This window comes from Rhizopus delemar, genomic scaffold, assembly GCF_000149305.1.
Source record: "Rhizopus delemar RA 99-880 supercont3.3 genomic scaffold, whole genome shotgun sequence".
Classification (NCBI taxonomy): Eukaryota; Fungi; Mucoromycota; class Mucoromycetes; order Mucorales; family Rhizopodaceae; genus Rhizopus; species Rhizopus delemar.
The window spans coordinates 993714-1019819 of NW_027137829.1; the positions used below are offsets into that span (position 1 = coordinate 993714).

At 34.9% G+C, this 26106-nt stretch overlaps 8 protein-coding genes and 1 non-coding gene across 9 annotated transcripts; 7 read left to right on the forward strand and 2 right to left on the reverse strand.

Annotated features, from left to right (window-relative positions):
* Window positions 1–1301: 1301 nt before the first annotated feature.
* RO3G_04585 (uncharacterized protein) lies at window positions 1302–1889 on the forward strand (the record flags this gene model as incomplete). Its single annotated transcript, XM_067659175.1, has 1 exon — window positions 1302–1889. The coding sequence occupies one exon, from the start codon at window positions 1302–1304 to the stop codon at window positions 1887–1889; it is 588 nt and encodes a 195-aa protein (XP_067515276.1).
* Window positions 1890–2764: 875 nt separating this feature from the next.
* Window positions 2765–3863, forward strand: RO3G_04586 (uncharacterized protein; the record flags this gene model as incomplete). Its single annotated transcript, XM_067659176.1, has 2 exons — window positions 2765–2858; window positions 2911–3863. The coding sequence occupies 2 exons, from the start codon at window positions 2765–2767 to the stop codon at window positions 3861–3863; spliced, it is 1047 nt and encodes a 348-aa protein (XP_067515277.1).
* Window positions 3864–5565: 1702 nt separating this feature from the next.
* RO3G_04587 (uncharacterized protein) lies at window positions 5566–6141 on the forward strand (the record flags this gene model as incomplete). The annotated part of the gene is made up of 2 exons (XM_067659177.1): window positions 5566–5676; window positions 5842–6141. The coding sequence occupies 2 exons, from the start codon at window positions 5566–5568 to the stop codon at window positions 6139–6141; spliced, it is 411 nt and encodes a 136-aa protein (XP_067515278.1).
* Window positions 6142–6432: 291 nt separating this feature from the next.
* Window positions 6433–8810, forward strand: RO3G_04588 (uncharacterized protein; the record flags this gene model as incomplete). The annotated part of the gene is made up of 6 exons (XM_067659178.1): window positions 6433–6475; window positions 6537–6778; window positions 6841–7765; window positions 7810–8156; window positions 8205–8293; window positions 8348–8810. 6 exons carry the CDS (start codon window positions 6433–6435, stop codon window positions 8808–8810), a joined length of 2109 nt encoding a protein of 702 aa, XP_067515279.1.
* A 1467-nt stretch (window positions 8811–10277) lies between these two features.
* Window positions 10278–10967, forward strand: RO3G_04589 (uncharacterized protein; the record flags this gene model as incomplete). The annotated part of the gene is made up of 2 exons (XM_067659179.1): window positions 10278–10827; window positions 10951–10967. 2 exons carry the CDS (start codon window positions 10278–10280, stop codon window positions 10965–10967), a joined length of 567 nt encoding a protein of 188 aa, XP_067515280.1.
* A 362-nt stretch (window positions 10968–11329) lies between these two features.
* On the forward strand, window positions 11330–11722 carry RO3G_04590 (uncharacterized protein; the record flags this gene model as incomplete). The annotated part of the gene is made up of 1 exon (XM_067659180.1): window positions 11330–11722. The coding sequence occupies one exon, from the start codon at window positions 11330–11332 to the stop codon at window positions 11720–11722; it is 393 nt and encodes a 130-aa protein (XP_067515281.1).
* Window positions 11723–11793: 71 nt separating this feature from the next.
* Window positions 11794–13061, reverse strand: RO3G_04591 (uncharacterized protein; the record flags this gene model as incomplete). Its single annotated transcript, XM_067659181.1, has 4 exons — window positions 11794–11811; window positions 11868–12553; window positions 12604–12799; window positions 13038–13061. 4 exons carry the CDS (start codon window positions 13059–13061, stop codon window positions 11794–11796), a joined length of 924 nt encoding a protein of 307 aa, XP_067515282.1.
* A 2830-nt stretch (window positions 13062–15891) lies between these two features.
* Window positions 15892–15965, reverse strand: RO3G_19046. The gene has a single exon. It is a non-coding gene; the product is annotated as a tRNA-Val (tRNA).
* Window positions 15966–20570: 4605 nt separating this feature from the next.
* Window positions 20571–22316, forward strand: RO3G_04592 (uncharacterized protein; the record flags this gene model as incomplete). Its single annotated transcript, XM_067659182.1, has 2 exons — window positions 20571–21126; window positions 21193–22316. The coding sequence occupies 2 exons, from the start codon at window positions 20571–20573 to the stop codon at window positions 22314–22316; spliced, it is 1680 nt and encodes a 559-aa protein (XP_067515283.1).
* Between the last annotated feature and the right edge of the window lie 3790 nt (window positions 22317–26106).

Here is a 26106-nt window from a genome sequence, read left to right on the forward strand (position 1 = left end):
TTTTTGAGTCATCTTGGCTGTGTGTGGTTTGGCATTATCATGGAATAAAAAGGATTCCGTCCATAAAAAAGTGAGACCCTCTGAAATCCCTTTTGTGAACGTCTAAAATCAAAATTGACATGGTCCTAAAAAAAAAGAGAAGGACCGAAAATTTTTGAAAAGGTCTGAAAACCAAGTTATGAAACGATTTCAAAAATTTTATTGGACACTCTAAATCAAAGCCAATATCAGAAAGTTTAGGAGTTATGTTAGATCAAACAAAGGCCTACGATCGTATTCACCCCGAATATTTGTACAAAGTACTCAACAGGTTTGGTTTCCCCAATAAATTCATCAAGTGTATCCACGACCTTTTCTTTGGCAATTCTATATCCGTCAACGTGAATGGATCTTTGTCTGACAGTATACAACAATTGCACGGATTACGTCAAGGAGACTCGATTTCACCTATACTTTTCAATCTTGCAATAGAACCATTCTTACTATCCATCCTTCACAATGAAATCATTGATGGCTACTGTCTTAAAGCTAGAAGATCCAACTCTGACTTGCAATAAACAGCACCAAGACCAGTTAAATTATTAGCCTACGCAGACGATATACTCATATTTATCAATTCTAAGGAAGAATTTCTAGAACTACAAGAGCGTCTAAAAGTATATAATGGTGCGTCTAACTCTCAAGTAAATTATTCCAAGTCGGTGGCATTTCCTTTAGCCGGTGGAACCACATTCAACAATCGAGAACTCAAAGAACTAATCATTCATAATGGTCTCAGGTGGTTTGACTCTCAATCATTAGGCTACATCAAGTACTTTGGATACCCTATATGGTTCACCAACGATCAACGAACTATATTCTATAAAGAAACCATCCGCAAGCTTGAAAACTCGGTTAACATTCATTCACAGCGTCAACTTTCCGTTTATGGCAGGGCACACATTGCTAATACACTCATACTCTCCAAGTTGTGGCATTTCCTGCGAATTACAAGTCTCCCAAAAAGCTTTTACAACAAGGTGTCTTCTATTGCGTATCAATTCGTGGCCCACAACCTGTTTCCCAGGATTGCTCGGACAACTCTAGAACAGCCGAAAAATAAAGGTGGTGTCTCATTATTGAATGTAGAAGTTCAGCAAAAGGTTTTCCAGTTTCGATATATCAATCCATTGCTGTTAAACTGTCGTCAAAGGATACCAGACTTCCTATATAAGATGTTGATATTTACTCTGTAATCTTCCTTTGATGCTCCTTCACACGTCATCCCTTTGATATTCAAACATTCTAGATTATACGGCAACATGAAAGGCCTCCATCCACTAATCCCCATGTTTAGTGCTTTGGACTCCTGTCCTCGTTTACCTACCGAAAATGACTTGACAATATCATCACAAACTAGTCTACTCATTCCCTTCAAAGATATATGCGAAGAAGACCCTCAAGAAAAATTCAAATTTAGCAAGTTCCTTCAAGCACAAAAAGCATATCATTTCTTTGAACAAGATTTCCTTTCAAATGGTATACAGTTCAAAAGCAGACAACATTGTGGCTCTCCCAATATTCTACAAAAAATCAAAAATGCTGTCCTTACTGGAAACCTTATCTTCAAGCCATATTTTGCATCTTTATTATCAGCTGAACAGCAAGATCTTGAATTGGACAATGAAGAGCACCCAACTGAACCAAACATCAACTTTGACCCATTCATTCAACAAATGAGCTATGAAGATATCAATATAACAACCTTGAAGAATCGTCAACTAAAGACAATGTTCAGATTCAACTCAAACACACAAATCACAAATATAAGTCACAACAACTGGAAAGCCTTTATCAGTAGTCCTATGTATCATATTCCTAGAAATGTATGGTACAGACTTCTTCAGTAGAAATCATCCCAGCAAAAGTAGATGACGACTACTGCCAATTGTGCAAGCTACCAGAAACAGAGCAGCATATGCTCTTTACTTGTATTCAAAAACAAGACTTGTGGAACGCAGCCTTCAAGAAATACTTGTCAAATCCTAAAGATCCCAACTGTAGCTCAATATTTGAGGATTTATCCACACTTAGATTATCCAAGTATTACATCTTACACTATCATGACAAGTTTACAATCTATGATTTTTTTGCTACAGTCATTCGATTCATTTGGAAAGCCCACTGGCAACAGTTCTTTGAACAGTCTCCTGTCGTGGATGAGATTGTCATCAATCAAATCCAGAAGGAGCTATTGAAACTATCTGCTTACAATTCTCTATGCTAATATCTTTTGTATTTTCGCGACAAGTCACTGTTTAATACACTTGTATACTCTTTGATGAGTTTTAATAAACATTAAAATTTTCATCCATTAAAAAAAAAACAAGTTTGAGCCAATGACAAGCCCATTTTTGTTTTTGGGTATCGCTGTTTTGTGTCAAGGGTACCGGTACCGGTATCGGTACCCATAATACTCAATCGGTACCGATACCGATACCCATAATACTCAATCGGTACCGGTATCGGTACCCATGATACTCAATCGGTACTTCTTTTTCTTCTCAAAATATCCCTACAACTTATTGGTATGGTTCCCATTAAAACACTGTAGGTCAGACAAATCATAATAATAAGATTTATAACCAATAAAATCCGGGGGTCATAAACGACCTCCCTTATAAAAAAAAAAAGGTATGGTTCCCATTTTCTTGAAAAACACAATAGACATAAAATTATTGTTTCTAACCCCTGAATTATAGATCCAGAACTTTTATTATTTGCCATGGATCCAAAGTATCCACCAGGAAGCGACTTAATTTCGAAGTTGGTTTTGCGAAATCCGGATGTGGTTGAAATGATTACCATTACCTTGATAGGTAAGAAATGCTCAATAATTCTTACACATACAAATGCTGACTTTTCGTGTAGGTCCAAACGCTGCTTCCTTGTATTTACCGAGACCAACAGAATGGGCAGGTGGTTCTAAATCCGATACTGTTTATGCTGCCAACGTATCGTCTACAAGTTTGCCACCAATACTGATTGAAGTTCAGCATACAATTACAACAGAATTCATTGACCGTCTTATTAACTATTCGCTATCAGTAAAAAAATGCTTTAAAGCAAAACCAATTGTTATTGTATTTGGCACACATGTTACACGTACTGAAATCAGTATGGATTTTGAACCAACAACCTTTGAGTTTGCAAAAGGAATCCCCAGTAAATATTGGGCTGAAAAATGTTATATCTTGGATAAGAACACCATCGCGGAAGCCACCAAAGCAACTCCCCTACCAGCAATGATGGCATTAGCATATTTTTTTTCTTCTCAAAAACTATCCTTGTTATCAAGTGAATTCCAGGATGGCCCTATTATACAGAAATTATACTCAATTGCTAAAGAGCAGACGTCGACTAGAATTCCAGCAGAAAAGTCAGTAACTGAAGCTTTACTTGAAGTTTGTGATCAAACAAACAAGCAATTTAAAAAAATTTCAAATACGTTGGAATCCATGCCTGATACTCTATTAAAAAAACGACTACGTGCTTATACTAGTGATGGTTTATTGTACACCGAGACCTGCAAACGTATGTATATAGGAGAATCGGATTCACTTGTTGAGCCAATGCCACCACCACCTGAATTATCGGAACTGGCAAAAAGTTTAGTGAACCAAAGCAGCTCTAACATTGACATACTTCGCGCCGAAGCTGATCTGCCTAAAACAGATATGGAGTACGTTCAACAATTCAAGGAAAGCGAAGAAAAAATGGATTGGAAAAAATGCTTTGAAGGAGGAAAAAAAGAGGGTTTTTTTAGTTCTTATAGTAATTATTCAAGTTTAAAAACGGCATATTATAAAAAAAGTAATAAATAAAGAATTCTGCTGTCGCTATCTTACCTATAAACAAAGTGATTCTTGGACTACTAATGAACAGTCAGTAAATAGCACTTTATTGACATTATATTGGTATGAAGAATATGCATTTTATGACGAAACTGATGAATGACAAAAAACTATCTCAGACCGTTGGCCTGTTAAGCAGTTTTCAAGGCTGTTAGGCGGTACCCCGACCACATTTTGTTTTGTCCTTCGCTGCTCTTTTCGTTTCTATTTGCTTTATTGTTTTCTATTGAGACTTAAAACATTCTTCTTCTATAATACTCTCTTGTATTTTATACGAATATATATTTGCGCATTTTAAGTGTTTATGTTCCCAAAGGAAATAAGAATGTTGTATATATATTTAAAACCAAAACTTTCCTTAAGATCAAAACACTTATTTTGTGAGAAGGATTTTCTGTGACATACACAATGAATATAAAAGTGAGTTATAATTTTAAAATTTGGTCGTATTTACTTGTATAGCACGTACGTACGTGCTATACGGCACCACGGCTTTTTTTGTTGAGTCAGGGAGTAAAAATGAAGGAGTTCCGGTTCTGAGAAGAAGCATAAATCTACCTTTCTTTCAAATTTAGTTCACACGCAAAAAGGGCAATTATACGCGCACCAACTTTTTTTCAAATGAACTTGAAACCATACCAATAAGTTGTAGGGACATTTTGAGAAGAAAAAGAAGTACCCATGACACAAAACAGCGATACCCAAAAACAAAAATGGGCTTGTCGTTGGCTCAGTCTCTTTATTGATTTATCTGGCAAGGTACACTCCGAAAGAAATGGCACACTTTTTTTTTTTTTTCCTTTGGCACACTTGAAAGTTACGTATAACACACTAATCCAAAATGAGCTGGTAAATCTTTTTGGCACTCTTTTTCTTTTATTCATAAAATTATTTTCTAAACAAAATATTAAATATTATGTCTTTTAAAGTTTATTTCGAAGACGGCAAAGGAAACGCCATGGATGAAGATGGTTTAGAGCCTGTATAAATGGAAGTAGACGAAGAGGCATATCCTCTAGACGATGTTACCAATTATGATTTACATATGGACCTGAAACCACCCGAAAAAGAAAAAAGAACCCCAAAAATTACTAATAAGACTACAGTTTCTAAAGACGCAAGTCAAGGGCATACCAGGAAAATACACCGTGGAGATGAAACCAAGGAAATGTTTTTTTTTTATGTCTATGAAAAAGGCTTGACTGCAGGTAAAGCGGCGAGTTTAATGAATATCCTTCGAAAAACTGGCTATAATTGGCTTCAAAAAGACCAAAATAAGCTTGTAGATCGACTAGAGGGAAAGGTCGATGACGATGTTGACAATTTAACTGAGAAGAGAGGTCGAAAGCCACTTCTAAATGCGAATCATAAAGAATATCTTGAGAAATCATTTGGTGAAAACCCTTCAGTAACAATAGATCAAGCTATGGATAGCTTGACTAATCAATTTGAAGGTCTAAAAGTTAGTAAACAAACGGTCCGTGACTTCATGGTAAATGAATGTGCATTGTCCTTCAAAAAAGTCTATTTCTACCCCACGGAAAGAAATTCTCCAGAAAAGATCCAGCAAAGATATGAGTAGGTTATCAATTGGTCAAAAACAGATTTAGACTATCAAAGTAATTGTGTTTTTATTGATGAAGCAGCATTTCATGTCAACCTTAAAAGAACAATGGGTTGGTCAAAGAAAGGAGAAAGAGCCATTGTAGAAACACCCACAACAAGGGCACAAACGACAACCATTTTGGGCGCTATATCGCCCCATGGAATTATCAACGTAAAAGTAAGAAGACCCTATCAATCTGCCTCAAAGAAGTGAAAATTACACACTACTTCATCGAAAACATCTGGATCTACTGCAATCAAAACAACAGGCACAGTTACTGGCCATTGTTTTAATTTCATTGCTAGTACTCTTGATGTTTTGGACATGCACGAACAATTTAAGGGCTTTTACATTGTCATGGATAATGTTCCCATCCACAAGAACACTGACATTGAAAGATATATAATCAACCGCGGATACGGCTGTGTCTATCTTCCACCTTATTCGCCTGAACTGAACCCAATTGAACAATTTTGGTCGGTTGTCAAAAGTAAACTGAAAAGAGAGAAACTTTTGGAAAAGGAAACTCTAACTTCAAGAATATCTAATGCGTGCAATGATGTTCTTTTGAGTGATTTGCAAGGTTTCTGTCGGTACTCTGATTCAAAATGGCAAGTTTGTCTCGACAAACTTCCACTTTAACTTTGGCACACTTCATGCCAAAAATTTATTTTGTGCTATCAATAAAATAAAATGTGCCATAACGAATTTAGTTACTGAGCCAAATAAAAATTTAATGTGTGCCAAAAAAAAAAAATATGTGCCATTTATTTTCGTAAAAGGTGTAGGGTATACATCATTTGGTAAGACAACCATGAGCCAATAATAATGACGTTTGGTGTAAATACTGTGTGTAACTATGCGGTCATTTATATATAAAAAAAAAAAGAAAACTTTTTCTCTCTCTCTCTTTCTCTTTCTCTTTATTTAAAAATGTCTACTGCACAAGAAATGTTAGCAAAATATTATTATTTAAGTAAGGATGTTTGAATTATCACACGTGTTTTTCATTATAAAACTGACTCATTTCTTTATAGACGATGACTTCGATGTACGAACCTTGCAAATGCCAGAGCTAAAAGACATTTTCAACCATCATGGAATCCCTTATGGTCCAAACATGAACCGCTATGAGCTGATTCGTCTTTTTAGACGACAAATCTTCAGACAAAGGGATTTGGTCTTGAACGATTTGATCAACTCACATAAAAAGCACGCAAGCAGCACAAATCCCTCATACAAAGCATCACAGGCCAACACGGATCCTGATGATCTTTTCGTAAGTTTCACATCAAAAAAAAAAAGAGGGATCCTTTTTACTGATAAAACACGTAAATTTAGGACGCTGATGGATTCAGAATACCTGCCGTTCCTCTCCGCAAGAAAAGTGGTTCATTCAACCCAGAGGATTCTTTTGCCTCATCTGAGGATGAACTACCCTGCGTTCCCTCTCAAACCCCTGCCTCTGGCCCATCCCTCTTTGATCGCGTCCCAGCATCAAACATCATGGGATGGCTTCATAAAAGATTGAACCCAGAACCTGAAAGCGACTTGTTTTCAGACCTTGATGAAAACGGTCGTCTTGTCTCTCCTTGGAACAACCATCGCTCAGAGGCATCGGAGTTTCCTTCTGCTGAAGTCAGCAAGACAAGCAGTCACCACGCCAGTTCTGAGCCTGAAAAGGACGCCTTGTTTTGTACCGTTTCTGACTTCGATCGACATGAAACTGGCCCTTCCTTTGGCTTTGTGCAAGATGAGGATGAGTCTGATGATCCAGACTATAACCCTGAAGAGGAGGATGGTGAAGATGAGGAGAGTGATGAAGAAGAGGAAGACAGAGAGGAAGATGAAGGAGATGATGAGTGGGAGGAAGGGGACGATGAGTATGATTATGATGACTCCGATTATAGTCCCGACAGCGAGTCTGAAGAAGACGCTGATGAAGAATGGGTGAAGGAAAAGGTGGAAGATGTAGAACTCTACTACTTGCACACGGATGCATCCACACCACTTCAAAGAGTTCGAAACCTCTACAAACAAAAGCAAGCTGGTCATACAAACGCAAAAAGCTTCAAGTTGCTCTCTCTGGCGTTTATCAAGAGAAACTTTGCGTTCTCTTGCTCTGATTTGTACCGTTACCTGTCTACCATCAGACGATTTTTTATTTTGCTTGTCCTCTTTGTTTCCTTCTTCATGTCCATCATTGCCCTTTGTCGACTCAAGAATGGTTATTGCAGCAACATAGCACAAGAGACGGCACATGCAGGTAAGGCGTATGATTTTTTTATGTTTTTTATTCATCCCCTTTAGGCTGTCTCTCGTCAGATTCTGTTCCTCCTTTGCTTTGCATTCCTTGTCCATCCAAAGGTATCTGCCTGAACGGCAATTTAATATGTGAAGGCATGTATGTGCGTAAAAGACGCTTTTATAACCCTGGAGGCATTTTACCCATTTCTGATGAATGCGGATACAGCACAGAAACATCAAGTCAAATCCGCGGACTGGAGCATATGATGAAGAAGATCTTGTCTGAACAGCAAGGAAAACTTGTTTACCAAGAGTTCAAAGCCAATCCAAGACACAAGAGCATCTTGCCTCAGAAACTTGCCTCTACTCCACTGCGTGATTTTATAAAATACTTGGAGACGACAATTGCTGTAAGTTGTAGTTGCAAGTAAATACCATTGATTAATTCATGACTATAGGAAGGACTAAGTGGCAATGAAGCGAATGAAGTCTTCTCGGCTGTATTGAGTAAGATATATGACGATCCAGCTATTTATGTCTGGAGAAAGTAAGTTTAATTTATATAGTTTATAACGACCCTATCCTCTGATCTATTTTCTAGTACAAAAGGCCTTCAAGTCATTGGCACTACTTCAACTACCTTGCCACTGAGATATTATCTATTGAAGGCATATCGCTTCTTCTGTCTCCGCTACACTTGGTATTTAACCATGATGACTTGCATCACAATGATCTCGTTTGCTGGTGTCAAGTACTTTTTACATAACCGCGCCTACAAGAAAAAGGTTGAGCAGCTTGCTAGAGATGCGATCAAGGTGCTTGCTCAACAATATCAAAACCATGTGCGTGATCCAGCTCATTACCCTTCGTCTGCTGTGCCTATTGATGTTGTCAAAGCGAGTATCATTGAAAACCATGATGAACAAAGCTTAAAGGATTGGAATCAGGTAGTTTACAGAGTGAACTTGAACCCAGGCATCAGAACCTCGATCCATGAACATCTTGGAGAGCCGGTCGAGTGCTGGGAGATGGTCTCTAAAAGCTACTTTATTTCAAAAGAATAAAAAACTTGATAAAAACAGAATAATCCATGTTCCCAAAATGAACATTGGCTCAGCTCATGATTTTTTTTTAATTGTTGCATTCTTTACGAACTTGATCTTTACTAAAGATCAACCTGGTTCTGACCAAAACACAACTTGATACTGTCCACCACATACAAAAGAGTCTTTTTGTGAGAAGGTGGGACTGAGTGTATTGATGGAGATCTTGATATTTGTCTGAGAAGAGATGATATGTTTGTGTGTTGTCTTCAAATTTGCATAATTTACTCTTACATTTCTTGTTTCCCACTACAGGTCAAAACATTGTAAAAAGCATCTTTTTTGAGACCTCTCATAGACTTCAAACGATTTTGCTTAGGAAAAGAACCGTTTGATGGCTCCATCATACCCTCTTTAAGACACTCATCCCGTTCAAGGCCATTATTAGTAGAATAAATAGGATGCTATTTGGATACTTTGCAATCAAAAGAGTAAGCCAGCAATCCAACTTTATTGTACACCGGAAGCTTTAAAAGGTACATCATTCTAGAAAATTATGAATCGATTTCACCAAACATCGAGATTCAATGTTTCGAGGATTGACATTTGATAAAATAGGATCCAAAGAAAATTGTCATTGTCCATAGCAATTGATATTTTCTTGTACAAGGAAAAAAAGAAAAAAAAAATATAGACAGCGCAAGTAGACAGTGGAAACATGAAAAAGTGATGTTCAATGAGATGATATTGAAATACATATGATGACATATGAAGATATTCCAATGATGAATGTATACACCAAATACTATCAAATGACATAGGCAATGCAGGCACCCATCTTACATCATCATCGTTTATCTATTCAATGTGATAATTAACCGAAAATGGTGCGATCCATTCACAAACCATTTGGGTCTTGTCATCAGCAAGAGGTCTGTTCAAGACGCATGCAGATCAAACCAAAGCAAGTGCACGGACATTGAGCTCGATTGTATCATCCGTACCTTTTTCTCACTGCTGTCATTTGGACCAATGAGCTATTTTTTGTTGATTGCTTGAAAGCGGCTGTTGATTGGCCGGATAAAATAAACATGAACCTTTTCATCCTCCCCCCCCCATTGTTTGAGCTAATTTATTTTCATAAAAGTAACACATGAAAAAAAAAAAAGAAACTTTCTTTTTTTGTTTATTTGCTTGTTTGTAGAGCAAACATGTGTTGTCAAATAGAGTAATAAAAGCTTTGCCTTTCATTGTTGCTTTAAACCCGTCATGTTCTATTTTATATTCTTGCCGAAAAAAAAAGTCTGCTGGTGACACCCTGACTTTATAAAAGCTCTGCCTTTTTTTTCCGTTCACTTTTTCTCTTTTTTTTTTTTTTTTTTTCTGTAGAGTTCCTTTTTTTACAATAAGAATAAAAGTACATTTTTGAAGGAAGTAGAAGATTGAAATAAAAAACAGTCATCACAGAGGATAGATAATATAAAAAAGATGGAAAACCTATTAACCCTTCAGCCTCGTACTGTCCTTCGTCATGATGAATCTTTACAAGTCTTTTTTAAGGATAACCTTGAACCACTGATCAAGAAATTCAAGTATCGTTTATCCCAATTTGAAATTGCCGTTGTCAGTAGTGAAAATTACACACTGTCCAAAATCAACGATGCCTATCATTTGCTAGAACGACTCGGACAAGAATGGGAGCGAGCATTGGAAGCAACCAAAAATGACTGTGTCCTTGCTTCCCCTGATTTAATGAGCGCCATGTCGGAGTTATCGAAAAAGTACCACGAACTGGAGGATATGAACAACAGCGAGCGATTGGAAAATGCAATTGATGCTTTCATGATAAAAATAGAAGAGCTTGATGGAAAGATATCAGATGCGCTGGGTCGTGCTGACAAGATGAGAGAAAGAATGGAAGAGAAGTTTCATGAAGTGGCTGAAGTTGCAAATGAACAAATTGATAAACTAAAAGAGGCAATGACTTTTGGTACAAAACGACTCTTGCATTATGACGAACTTCCTGCACCGTGGCAAAGTAATAAGGTAAAGGAAAAGGCTAGAAAAAAAAAAAAGAGAGAGAAAGGGTTGACAATTATTCTGAGTTTTTTTTTTTATTTTTTTTTTCCTTTCTTTGGTACACACACTAGTACATCTTTAGCGGCTATCGTTTCTTGAACACAGCGGCCGATTGTTGGTATTCACTTTTTTATGTACACAACGAGACTGGCAATATCTGGACCCATCTCTTGGGATTTATCTGTTTACTCAGCATTGGCATTTACGAATTTTTTTATTCCGACCTGATCACAAATGTGCCCATCACCGATCGCTTGGTCTTTATGATTTTTTTGTTGGCGGCCTGTAAGTGTCTGATGTGTTCTACTGTTTGGCACACGCTCTCGGGCATCAACAACCTAAAGATATACAAACAGGTGGCCTGTTTAGATTATGTGGGCATCTCTGTTTTAATCTGCGCTAGTATCATGCTGTGTGAGTATTATGCGTTTTACTGCGATGATGCGATCCGGAACGCTTACATGGTCGCGACCTCTTCCTTGGCTATCCTGGGTGTCATCATGCCCTTTCAATCCTGGTTTGATCATCACGACAGAAGGTGGCTTCGCATCGCTTTCTTTATTGCCCTTGCTTCATCCAGTGCAATCATCATCATCCATACATCGCTTGTCCGTGGCGTTTTTCAGACATTCGGTTGGTTGACACCTGTCTTCAAATCGCTGGGCTGTTATGTTGCTGGTGTCATCATCTACGGTAATCAATTCCCGGAAAAATTCTGGCCTGGCAGGTTTGATCGCCTTGGACATTCTCACCAATTCTGGCATTTGTTTGTTTGTGGAGGTATCTGGTATCATTACCAAGCTGCTCTTCAATTTGCTTCCTTTCGTGAAGAATTTGCTCAATGCTCTGCTTAGCAACAGACAATTATGTATTATTTATTTATATCCACAAACAAAAAACATTGACTATTTATTCTCTTTTTAAATCATAATGCTCTGCATTTCTTTTTTTTTCTAATAAAACAACTTTTTTTTATATTAAAGATATCCGTGTTCTTACTAAACCACCACGAAAATTTTTTAAGGGGTGTGGCACTTGTTGAAGTCTTCTGAATGCTTCATGAATATGCTCGGGTAATAAAGGAGTTTGTTCTGACATGGGTGGCATAAATAAACCTTGACAGTCTGTGTCAAAAGCAGGAGGATCCTCCTCTTCTTTAGATGTCTGTCCATCCGTGGATGTGACTGTAATTGTAACGGTGTCATTATTAACCGTCTCTTGTCTTTTTCTCTGAGCCTCTTGTTGCTGCTCTCTTTTTCTTTTATGCCCTATCCCTTTAGGTTCATTTTCTTGTTCACCTGCGGCTTCCATCATGTCACGTTTTATCTTCATCGCTGTCAACGTTAACTTGGAAACCATCTCGTACGTCAAAAATCCCAAACTGTCAACGATATCATCATTCGGCTTCACCTCTACAAAGGCACTCATATTAGACCATTCGCGAAACCTTTTACTTTTGCGATAGGTGAAAGAGGCCTGTCTACATTCTGAATAATGTACATATTCCTCCCTTGTCATGGCCCGTGTGACATCATCCGCTTCTCTCAGTCGCACAATCGAATCATTGTATGCCTCCAATTCATCTTCATCATCATCATCGTCTTCGTTCATTGATTTGATAATCACATCCGAGAATTGATTGACCAATTCCCATGGTAATTTGATGATACTTCGATGCAATTTACCTAGTATTTTTTTTAATCATTTCTTTCTTTTTCTAGTCTTTGTTTATTACCTGTATTTGTTTCTTCCACAACGTCCTCTACTTGTTCTCCTGATGCATCCTTTGCATTCTTCCTAACGTCTTTCCAACTCAAAAACGAACGTAGTCGGTTGACCTTGGCACGGTCATGACGTATTAAAAAGATTAGATCTTCAGCATTCAAATGTCTAGAATTCCTACGACCTGCTTGTGCCGTAGCTTGTATAATCTAACTAGAAATGAGCAAGCAGAGAAAAGGGAGAAACTGGTTTAAAAAAAAAAAGAGGTTACAATTTCAATAACTTGAGACCGAACAATGTCTTCCACAAGTAATGTTGTTTCCTGTAAAGGATCTGACACTTCACCAAAAACAAACATCATTTGTTGAATTTCACTTTGAAAACGATATTTAGACTAGATTAACATTTTTGAATTCGTCTCTTCGGAATGCTTATTGTTTTATTTACTTTTTTGATTTCAGTGGTGGTCATTGGCAGTAGAGAAGAAAGATGGAAGGAAAGAAAAGCAAATGTTTAAATACCGAAGTTTAATTTTCAACAAACCTTCATGACAACGGCTTTCATCTATTCCAACAAGACGCCAAAGATCCAAACCGAGCTTGAATCATTTCATACGCTTTATGATCGTCCTTCTCTTCATTTGTATTCCTTGAATTTTTTTTATTTTTCTTTTCAATAACTAAAAAACAACACTCTCCTTGTCAAATGGGTCAATTTCTCTTGTATATCATTCATCCTATCATCTGCCCTTCAAAGCTCGGCCTAAAGCACTTGATTCTTTGGAACAATATCTAGTAGTCGACACTTTTGTCGATGCTTTATTCATGGATCGACCTCTTTCTCTGGATTCTTGTGACACAGAAAAAGTTCTTGGTAATTTAATCAACAAAATTGCTTGCAATCTGCAATTTTCACTGTCACATCACTCATTTCCTGCTTAGAATCCATATGCGTGTTGGAATTGCCTGAATAGTTTGAATAAAAATAGAGAGCATCTAGCAAAAGGATCCACTTAAATGACCACTAGAGCCTGTAACATGAGACAGACTACTAAAAAATGCCCAGAGCAATATGGAAATGACAGTAAAGGTCAATTGATGTCAAGGAACTTGTAGGGAATTATAAAAATGAATCAAGAGCTTTTATAATGTTCATTTGATTCATTCAAGATAAATAGAAAAAGACAAGTCATTTCCTGAGACATGGAGAAATCGAATGTATTTGAACATTCTTGATTTCAATGCACCTTTCAATTTTGGACGTTGCATTCAATTTTATGTATCTTTGGAATCAAAGCCTGCATCTTTACAATGTGAACGTAGTTCAGGCTCAAACTTTCTTCGTCAAATGGTACAGTTTGATTCAATGAATTTCTATTTTCGTCACATCATTCTTATTCTTATAATATATAATAATAGGGTAACTTGTTAGTATTTGACATTTGGATTGTATTAAAGTGATATAGATTTGTTTAGTTTGAGGTTTGAAGCCTCGAATGACTTGAGTTTGGTTAACTTGATTGAACGTTTAATAGTTCTTTTGATAGAGTAAATTATCTTTGAGTAGTGACCACCAGATCTTTATAAATCAATAAGGTTAAGAGTAAGATTGTTTGATAAAATATAAAAATAAAAGGGATCTTTCTTGATTCGTGATAACTCAGGTATCAGATCAGAAAGAATAAGTAAAAATAAAAAGAAAAGAAAAGATGGCTTTTTAAAATAGTCATCTTATTTATATAAAAAAAGGCGTGGCTTATTGTTTATGTTGTTTGCAATCTATGTCGGCTGACACCAATGTCGCTGGACATTAAAATTTGTTGTTGTGATCATCATTGTTCTTCAGATCAAAAATTTCATCATTTGTGCTACAGTTTTTTTTTTTTTTTTTTGATATTTGAACTTCTTCGTTACATTGTGATAACAGACTGTTGTGCTCTTTATGATATTGTATATAAAAGGAAATATAATTATATAATCTTAAAGATTAGGTAGTGCATCATTGTCCTTTTATATCTAATAATTATTGGGTCTATTTATATTACTTTACAAAACTGAGGCATATACAAGCATTGTCATAATTCATGAGCCATGTTGATGTTGAATATAAACAGCTTTCTTGTGAGTCATAGCTTGTAATTTGTTGAACACGAACTTTATTAAAATTACATTTGGTGGTCACTACGAGGGTCCAAATCAACAAATTACAAACACTATTAACAAGCAAGTGAAAAAATCTATCAAATTAAAACAAACCGTCAAGAAGACCATCAAAATTCTACTTTAAGAACTACAAATCGTTAAAATTACAAAGGAAAGCAACACAAATATCCATATTGTAGTCTTTCTTCCTTTAATGGCTTGTAAGAGTTAATGGTTTTGAAATAGAATAAAGTTGATAAAAAAGAATAAAAAATAAGACCTGAATTAAGTATTGATATTGGATTTGCTTGTTGTGAGTGACCACCAGATCTTGTTAAGTAGATCAGACTTGTTTGTAGTAGTTTAATAAAAGGTTTGAAAGTGTTTACAATGAAGATAATTTGCTTCAAGGGACTTGTCTTGCTTGTGTTTTAAGACAGTTATACCAAAAGATTCAGGGATAAAGATACTTGATTTATTGGTTATTTATATTGTTATTTTAAAGGTTGGCTTGTAGTAAGTGAGTTAAATTGGGTAAAGTTTGCTTGTAAAGCTTGATTTTAATGTTGAGATTGCCTTGTAAGTTGCTGTTTTATATAGAATTTAAGCAGATGCTTGATAAGTAATGACCACCAGATCTTATGTGTAAGATCAATACGATGTTTCTTGATAAAGGTTAAAGTAGAGTAAAAAGTTTAGGTAAACAGGGACTTTCTTGTTAAAGTTTGTTAATTATTGAGTAGAAATATATGATTTATTTAAACTAACTGACAATTTCTTCACAAAAAGATGGGATATATATATATGTATAATATTTTTTTTTTTTTCTTTTTAGCTTTTCTTATTTTTTTGACCTTTTTTATATTTTCAACATTTTTTATCTTTAACTTTTTTCATTTTTTTAATTTTTTTTTATCTTTTTGACTTGACTCGGCTAATCTCTGTGCATCTTCATTGCCATTTTCGTTACAATAACTTGAGTTATTTTAACAATCCATGTCGGAGTTGTTTCGTACTTCGTCCAAAAAGAGACCATTCTCACAATAGGAATTCACAAGACGCAATCATCATTGGCACCAATATTATCATTTGCTTCGTCACAATAGAATAAAAAGATCTGACAAGACGGTCACGTGACCGATAAAATCAAGTGAAAAAAGTGATTTCTGCCAGACTCGAACTGGCGACCGCCTGTGTGTTAGACAGGCGTGATAACCAACTACACCAAGAAACCATTTTTGGTTTTGGGTAACTTTAAAAAAATATTCTCGAATAATATAGTCCGGACCGAACTATATTGGATCTCCGATGTATCATAGGTTATGCCCTGATGTTCCTGTAACTCTGTCTCAGAAGGTTACTGTCTGACAATGGAGAAAATTTGAGAGATTTTTAGCTCTCATATCAAAAGCATATAGATAGTTGTGTTGTAGAACAGAGTCTGATCATAACGGACATTGAATAATCACAACTAAAAGAAGTATATTTGTCATGTTTTGACATGTCAATAAGATAACAGTCTTATCATTCTAAGCTAAATCTTTACAAATGAGTTTGAATAAGAATAGATCCTGATAATTACCAACTGCCCTGAACAGTCAAGTTTCACTTTCATCTCAACAGTTGATTATTTACATCAGTTTATAAAATTTTTCTTATACATGTCAAATCATATCTGTTTTGCCAAATATGAAATAGAAGACAAAAACTACAAAAAGACGATAGTTGTGAAACTAAAGATTATATATGACTTTATTAATAAAAAATATTGAGGGTATTTATACTTTTTGAATGTCTGGGTCTTTACCGCTATTTCAATTGATCGGTTAAAAGAATGATATGGAATATAAGGAAGGATAGTGGATAATCAATAGCCGCTGTCTACTTGACGAATCAAGGGACAATGAAGTAATTAAACTATTGATCTAACGATAATTATAGAATAGGATTGAACTGCCGTTGTTGTAATCAGGTTCCGATATAGTCTTTTAGAACGCTGGTAGGACAACAGGGCAAGATTGGCTATTGCAGAATTCTCACGTTTATTAATAGAGATCTGGTTAGACTATAATTCTGTAGTATCCAAGTTTATCCATGAATGTTCACTTTATTAGTTGTGTGGATACAACAATATCGGTCGTAACTATCTCTTGTCATTTAATCTCAGGTCTTGCTCAAACTAATATAAATAGCCTTGGAATCTTTCTTTAATAAAAGTATTGGACTTTAGAACTATTGTTCGGTCTCGTTAATTCTTCTTTGTTCATATTTTTATACTTAAAACACTTCAATATTAAAATTGATAAAAGATAATAATTTAAATCTTTATTAAATAAAATATATTCTTCTTCTTTTTATATAAAACTATCACTATTAGATTCATTCTATAAAGTAAACATGTGTTAAGGATACATAAGATTATAGTCACCTTATTTTAGTAAAAGGAATCTCATATGATCCTAAATAATATGTTGACATAACTTGGAATCATTTATAACATTATTCCCAGCACAGATCAATAAAAGACTTTGATTAGATTTTTATATTAGGCTTTATTCATATTAACTTCACACAGTCAAATGTATGGCGTGGTTGTAATATAGTTTATTGATGATATGAGCATGTTGAATAAGGAATGACAATTACTTACCGGATCATCATTAAGTCATGAAAACATTTATCCTAACTGAGATATTATTATTAGCCATAATATCCAATCAGGGAACTAGAGGATTTTATATTCATCCGTACCGTCTCCTAAATAGTCCTACATCCAGAGTTATCTGAAGTCATCCCAATAGCATAATTGACAATACAAGCTAGGAACAGGCTAAACTAATAGTTAGAAATAGTAATCATCTATTCTGTCGAGTTGATCATAAATCTGTCCTAATTCTTTATCCGTATCATGTCTATAAATACTCTCACTTTTTACATGTAGAATTTATCATATTCAATCTTAGTTATCTTAACTTAATAAAGAGATACCAAGTTCTAACAGTATTTCTTTATCTTTGTTGTTATACTACTTTTACCTAAAACCCCCCTATCCTAAACAACATGAACACTAAATAAGTCATGATCTTTACTATTCATCATTTCTGTAAATGAATAATAATGGATCAGGTACCTAGTCAACTTTGATCTGACTGGAGGCATTTCATATAAATATATCTTTCTTCTCAATGAAGACGGGACAACTCTCCCAGATCAGTTAAAGAACAATAAGATCTATAAAAACAACGAATTAAAAATTTTCATAATCGATTCAGTGATCACTATTCAATCAAACATGTCAATGATTGGATCTACGCTCATAACTACTCATTTACCCGTCAATTGATAAAAGAATATAAATAGTAGACTTTGTAATGTTTTCTTTTTAACAATCAAGATTGTCTTAAATAAAGTTCAGTCTCAAAAAGTATTCTTTTGGTTTATCTTTGTTATTTCTTTTACTTTACCAGAACATAACAAGTTGTCGTGTTTGGTCATTAATGATGTCTATTTATTGTTTCATTATTAGTCTCAGTCCACCCTACGTCACTATACAATTAATAGTCAGACGATATAATACTCTCCTTTTTCTTACTTAATAAATAGTAGTTGTTAGCTATTGACTTCTTACTGTTTTTATATTATAAGTACCAAGCATCATAATAGTTCATTATTTTGTACGAAATAAAGAATAAGTCTTTTTCACAATTTGAAGTTTATTCATGTTAAGGATACATAAGATTATAGTCACTTTATTTTAGTAAAAGGAATCAAATATGATCCTGAATAATATGCTGACATAACTTGGAATCATTTATAACATTATTCCCAGCACAGATCAATAAAAGACTTTGATTAGATTTTTATATTAGGCTTTATTCATATTAACTTCACATAGTCAAAGAATATGACATGGTTGTAATATAGTTTATTGATGATATGAGCATGTTGAATAAGGAATGACAATTACTTACCGGATTATCTTTAATCATGAAAACATTTATCCTAACTGAGATATTATTATTAGCCATAATATCCAATCAGGGAACTAGAGGATTTTATATTCATCCGTACCGTCTCCTAAATAGTCCTACATCCAGAGTTATCTGAAGTCATCCCAATAGCATAATTGACAATACAAGCTAGGAATAGGCTAAACTAATAGTTAGAAATAGTAATCATCTATTCTGTCGAATTGACCATAAATCTGTCCTAATTCTTTATCCGTATCATGTCTATGAATACTCTCACTTTTTACATGTAGAATTTATCATATTCAATCTTAGTTATCTTAACTTAATAAAGAGATACCAAGTTCTAACAGTATTTCTTTATCTTTGTTGCTATACTACTTTTACCTAAAACCCCCTTTCCTAAACAATTCATCGTGATTTATCAGATTTTTCCAAATTAAACGAGATAAAAAAGTTATTGTTTTATTGTATGCAATCAGCAGTTATATATATTGTATCTTGTTAAACTAGGGTTTTGATTATTAGCATGAATTATTCTAAGTCAAGTTTCAGTGTAATTGATCAATGGATTGATCACATCGGAATCATGTCTAAAATATCGTGGAATATGACAGGTTGTCTATCCAAGCTTCTTAGTTCCCATCCGGTTCTTTCTTTTTTCTCTCCTTACTGGCTTGAAAAAACAACTCATTACAAATTGTTCTGCGAGAAAAAATTATATGATGCTATATTTGTATTATGTCATAAGAATAAAAAGACTATAAAATTCAACGAGACTTAAAAAATTATATTTTTATTTAATATTATTGTATCTTGTATTTATATTCTTTTCATAAAGGTTCGATTAAATCCTTTTCAAGATACTTTAATAATTATTGCTGTAGATCTAGTATGAATCAATTTTAATATGAAGGCCTGTTCCTGGCTATACCAGTAGACTGTTTATAGCTATTTCTTAAGTAGTTATATTTCTCACTTATGTGTCATTGCATCAGATATGCTATATTAAAACAACTTGTATTGAGTTAAAGGTGTGAAGTTAGTTTATGACCGAATAATAGAGAAAAGACTGTAATTAATCTGTAAAGCATTCACTACACTGATTTCTTATAAATTGAATTTGAATCATGTCTAAAGTATATTGGATACGATAATATTGTATCTTTTCGAATTTTGAAAAACGTTTTGATGTAAAAAATCAAAAAATCTCGTAATTTTATTATTTCCATTGCATGATAAGTACTCATGTTTTCAAAAACTGTCCTTTTTTTTTTTACAGGTAGTCTTTTTCTGGAAAAACTTGATTCAAAAAAAAAATACACTAGGAATGTAATCTGTGATTTTTTGGCTTAGTTCTTTTTTTTTTTTTTTAAATGAACGCCATTAATAATAAAATTTAAATACCAATGCACCAGTGAAGCAATCGTTCTGAAGGATTCAAATTGATTGCAAAGAAAACTACCAACGCCCATAGACGTATAGAAAAAGTTGGAGAAGGTACTTTTTTTTCTTTTTCGCGCTCTTGGAAATGACACGAGTATTCCTACTAAATTGGGTTACTGCTCGCAACAAGGTCAATTATCCCTCATCCAGTGATGGTATCTCCCGTTTCCTTATCTTTTCTCTTTGCAGAAGTGTTTATGACAAGGGAAGTTTACATATCCGACAATGCTCTTTTGTCAGGTTTTGTAAACAACCCTCATCGCCAAGAGCCTCCATGCGGCAGTTCCTTTTTCATCGGTAACACAACTAAGACAATACTTGAGTATCCGTATAACAATCGTGGAAACTCTAAAGTTTTTTTTTGTTCATCCAAGTTTTGAATTCGAAATTGAACAGATGACCAAATTCAAAACTTCTTACGGCCAATGGTGGATGAGTTGATTGTCCTGTACGATGGTGCGGTTATACCCACCTATCAATGCCCAAATGGTGTGCTTGTTCGTGTTGCTTTAATATCAGTCAATTGTGACATACCTGCAGCCCGTAAAGTAGCCGGGTTTATGGGGCAGTCAGCTCATAAGGCTTGTAACAAATGCTCGACAGTCTTTCCAAGAATCAGTACTGGCGCCAATTCATCCAAGCCTGATTTTTCAAACTTTGATGATGAACACTGGATAATGAGGGACAGTATTCAACAAAGACGAGAGGCGTATGACTGGCTGAATGCTACTCACATCACCCAGCAAAAGGCATTACAGATGAGCACGGGGAGTAAATGGAGCGAGCTTCACCGACTTTGCTATTTTGATGTGGTAAGATTGACAACTGTGGATCCAATGCACAACTTGTTCCTTGGTACACCAAAGAGGATGATTGAAGTTTGGGAAAGCCGTGGTTTGCTTACAGTAAATGATTTCAAGGCAATGGCTGATGAATCTAATTCAATTCTCATTCCTTCTCAATACTGCAAGATCCCTAGATGTATGTAACAAATATAAGAAACTTTAATTTATGTTCAAGCTAACAATTTTTTTTTCTTAAAAAAAGCCAAGGATGAAAGTTCTTTCAGCAACATGAAATCTGACGAGTGGAGAGCGTGGTGTGTTGTGCTTTCGCCTTTTCTCTTAAAGCAAAAACTGTCAAGAGAGCACTTCGATGTTTGGATGAAGTACGTTGAAGCTGTGAAGTTGGTCACCGGCCCCTTGATCACAGTTGAAGACATAGAGATGGCCCATTCACTCTTTAAAGATTTTGGCAAGACTTGTGTTAGGTTGTATGGAAACTCTATGACAACACCAAACATGCATATGCATATGCATCTCAAGGAATGCTTTTTGGACTTTGGTCCTTCTTATGCCTTTTGGCTTTATGGATTCGAACGCCTAAATGGTAATATAAAAAATGTTAATATTAATTTCAAGACTGGATTTGAAACAACCTATGCCATTATGTTTACACAAAATGTTCATACGCAAGACCTCATACATTCATTACATTCATTCATTAACACAAACAACGAAGATATGCTCCTATTAGTGAAATCGATAGAAGAGATAGGCGAGGTTACGAGTGACAAGAGTGGTTTAACGCCATTTGACTACTCTCGTTTCATAGACGGGCCTAGTTTATTCAATTCGACGATTACTGGTAGTAAGCCTCTACCACCATCATCCTATCCTTTAAAATTCAACAAGAAGACAGAATTTATATGCCATGAACATTATGACGCTTTAAAAAATTACTATATGAACACCTATGCACCTATTACTACAAACACATACATTAATACCACTATACACTCATTCAAAAAAATCACTTTGCTTGAACAGCTTTACCAGCCAGCAAGTGATAATTCATTATTATCATCACCATCATCATTCATTCAGGCCATTGTCGACAATCAACTGCGCATTGGTCAAATATCATATTTTTTTACTCATTCATTTGGTAACAACATTCATTACTTTGCATTTGTCAATTGGTACAGCCATGCGACCCAACATTTTCCCACCTTTGATGGTACTGGCATCCAAGTGTGGAAGAACCAGTATGAACCAGTGTCAAGACAAAACATACTTCCGATTCATCGCATTTACAATCCTGTTGCTGTCAAGCCTTACATTGACAATCATATTCTCACTCTATCTCTTCCAAGAAAGATCTATATGTAACAAATATGCAAAACCATTCAACCATTTATCATTATTATTATTATCTATTTTATTAAAGAAACTGTCATGTTTTGGCATGTCAATAAGATACAATCTGATTGTTCTGGACTAAATCTTTACAAATGAGTTTGAATAGGAATAGACTCTGATAATTTTAGCTATCCAGAATAATATTAAATCATGCTGATCTTAACTATCTTTTGTCATATAATCTCAGGCCCTGCTCGAACTAATATCAATGGCCTTGAGAGTTTTTTTTAATAAAAGTATTTGATTTTAGAACTATTGTTCGGTCTCATTCATTCTTTGTCTTTCTTTTTATACTTAAAACACTTCAGTAGCTTTATAAAAAGCCTGAACAAAACAATGGTCTGAAAAGCTTGTTTACAATCGAGCATAACGAATGCATAAAGAAGTTAATTGACGGTGATCCTCAACTGTTTTCAGATGGCATAATAATTAGTTTGACTAAATAGTTTGAGGGCTCTACTATATCACAATCGCAAGTTAATAAGGATTTGAGGAACACGATGCTCATTACTGTGAAAAACCAGTTTTTGAACCTCATGTCAAAACTCACTGGAGAACATACAGACAAAATTCGAATGGGTTATGAAGTGGAAAGATTCAGACCTAGACTATACAAAAAATTGTATTTTTATTTGTGAGGCTGGATTTCATATCATTATGAGGAATAATTGGGTAAATCAAAAAGTGGAGGCTCTGTTGTTGTGAAAATACTAAAAACTCGATCGCCATCTCATACAGTTATTGGTATTATTCACTCCTCTAGTGTAATATTAGTTGCCATGAAGAAGCCTCTCCAAGAAAAGAAACCGATGCTGTCAAAAAAAAAAGAGAACCGTAACGGAGATTAGTAAAGTGGACCCAGAAGTTGACGACGATGTCACTGACAATAAACCAGTATCAAAGGGTACAACTACTGCTCATTTTGTCAAATTTGTGAACGAGGTTCTTGATGTAATGGATCTTGAAGCTTTTAAAGGGCGCTACCTCGTTATGGATAATGCTTCTATCCATTAATTCAAGTCGATGGTGCAAAAAATCGAAAGTAGAGGTCACAAATTCATGTATCTGTCTCCTTACTCATCTGAATTGAGCCTAGTTGGACAGTTTTGGGCGATAATTAAAGGAAAAAAAAATGAAGCTTGATCGGTTGATAACCGATGAAAATTTATCTACTAGATGTACTCATCAGTGATCTTTATGGTTTTTGTAGTCATTGTAAATGCCAAACTATTAACTGTCATAACATAACGCTTTTCTAATACATATACTTTTCTTTTACAATGCTCGCGTGTTAGATGACGCTTTCGATTCTGATCAATCAGCGTAAAGGAAAAAATCAATGTGCAATAAATAGCAAACCTAAATGGCAGAAATAATTCTCTCAAATTGCGTCAAGTAATAAGATCAACTGGTGTTTTTCCATTTTATTAATTTGACGTTTTGTGAGCAATCTATTTGCGCCTCCTTCCTTTCCTTGAGATATACAAAAGATTAAAAAATAAATTTTATATCCTCACACTATGGTACGCTTTTTTTTAATGAAATCAGTCAAATAAAAATAGAAAATAAGAGGGGTGAGGATGCTACGGATTGGGCTATTCAGGCCCTGATCAAGTTGAATTATACAAGCATATCTTTTTTGTTTCAAATGTAAATAGATTCCTTACCCTGCTAGAAAAGTTAGTTTTTCTAACAATTTCAATGAAGTGGTAGTATATTGACTTTGTTTCTTGATTATTGTCTAAATCAGAATGAAGTTACTCCTGCATAAAACACAAGCTGTTGGCAATTGTACATATTTCAAGAGTTTCTAAAAGTGACTATATGGCCCTCATTTCTTCCTTTATACTAATAGTCAGAGTTTAATATATTTACATTTTCAAGTGAATTCTAACAAAATAATGTTAAGCTGATATAAATCTAATTCTGAAATGAATTTTATTATCACTCACTGTAAAGTTATAGACAGTGTTATTTACGATACTTTAATTAGATTATTTGTTAACCACTTAGACAACAATATGGAGAGATGTAAACCTGCCAACTTGATAAAATCTAAAAGAAAATTCCTGTCTTTCTAGTACGGATGTAACTGCTAAGGTTGCATAAAACAAATTACTAATTAATAAGGTCGATATTGCTGACTTTATCGTCCCACCACCTGAAGAACATCATGAAATATTATTTAAAATATATCTCATTGGACATTCGACTATAAAAGTATTGTAGGCGAGGTTCATAGTAGGCAATTCCATCAGAATAATCTCAAGGACGATGCCTTAGACATTTTGAAAAATCGTCCTGAGCACAGATTGTTTAATATTGGTAAACAGGGATATGATCCATCTTGTAATATATCTCCTGATGCTCCCAGGGGACGCTTTGGGGTTGATCTCGGATCATTCAATATCACCTCTACTCAAGGTGATAGCTTCTTTCTTAGACGGGTAGATCCATTTTGGTCCTCTAGAGTCTTATGACCTTTGCATGATAAAAGTGCGATTACAATCGCTAAAAAAACTTGTAGATATCTTTTGTCTAATCGGCTTTCCTAAAATCATATAAAGCGATAGTGGTAAAGAATTCATTGCTGAAATCATATAACAAATGATTAGACATTCAGGTGTTGAACATAGACCATCCAACCATTACAATCCACTAGGTAATGGTACTAATGAGACACGTAGGCCTTGCAAAATAAATTATTGCAAAACGGTTGGGCGGAGCAAAGAACATACGATTCTTTTATTTACCTAGTGTACAGTATGCAGTGAATTGCAAATTCACCATATTATATAACTAGCGTCTATTCCGTTTCATGTCGAATAAACAACCCAATGGACTGCTCGATTATAGTAATATTCAACTCATATTGCATAATCAAACCATTGACTCGCAGAATCTTGAAGACAAGATGAAAGATAGCATGGATATAATCACCTCTAGTCTTCATGAAAAGATTAGTAAATGACAACACCAAACTCATGAGAAAAAATTGAAGCATACACGGTCAATATCCTCTTAAGAGCAAAGTGATAATCAAAAACATCAATCGTACCGATAAAACAAGTAAGCTGTATGAAGGTCCGTATACTATTCATGTTAACAACAAGAATAGTAATTATATACTCATGGATAAGACCGGTGCTCTCTTGCCTAGAATTCTTACTTCACATATAATACTCATATCATCAAATAGTGTTGAACCTGATCTCAATGATAAACGATGGGAACTGCAAGAAATTGTAAATCACATACGCGCTAAGCATGGTTATGAGTATAGAGTCAGATGGAAGAGTCATTCTCCTGGCGAAAACATCGTTAACCTTATGATAGTTTCCAAAATATTGTCCCTATCATAGAATACCGCACATGTCGTGAAACTGATGAAAACCTTATAGTTAGTGATAGTGCCATTATAAATGATAAGCAAAAAGCAAATGGCAATGACGAGAAAAATCATTCGCTTAAAAGAAGGAAAGCCACTTCACGTCGAACAAGACTGGAAAGTCTTGTAGCTGATTTCCTCTGTCCCACATATTTTTATCCCAAATGGTTTTTTTAGGATTTTCTTTTAGATCAATCATGCAATTAGGCAAATTTAAGGTTTTCCAATTTTTTGGTTATACAAGAAACTTGTTTATTATTCACAGGATAGTTACATCTGATTCCACAGGTTGTGACAACAGTTGTCATATTCGCCTAAATGATCTCCTTAGTGTCGGGTAAAAGCACTCGAAGGATTCCTGAGCCCATGATC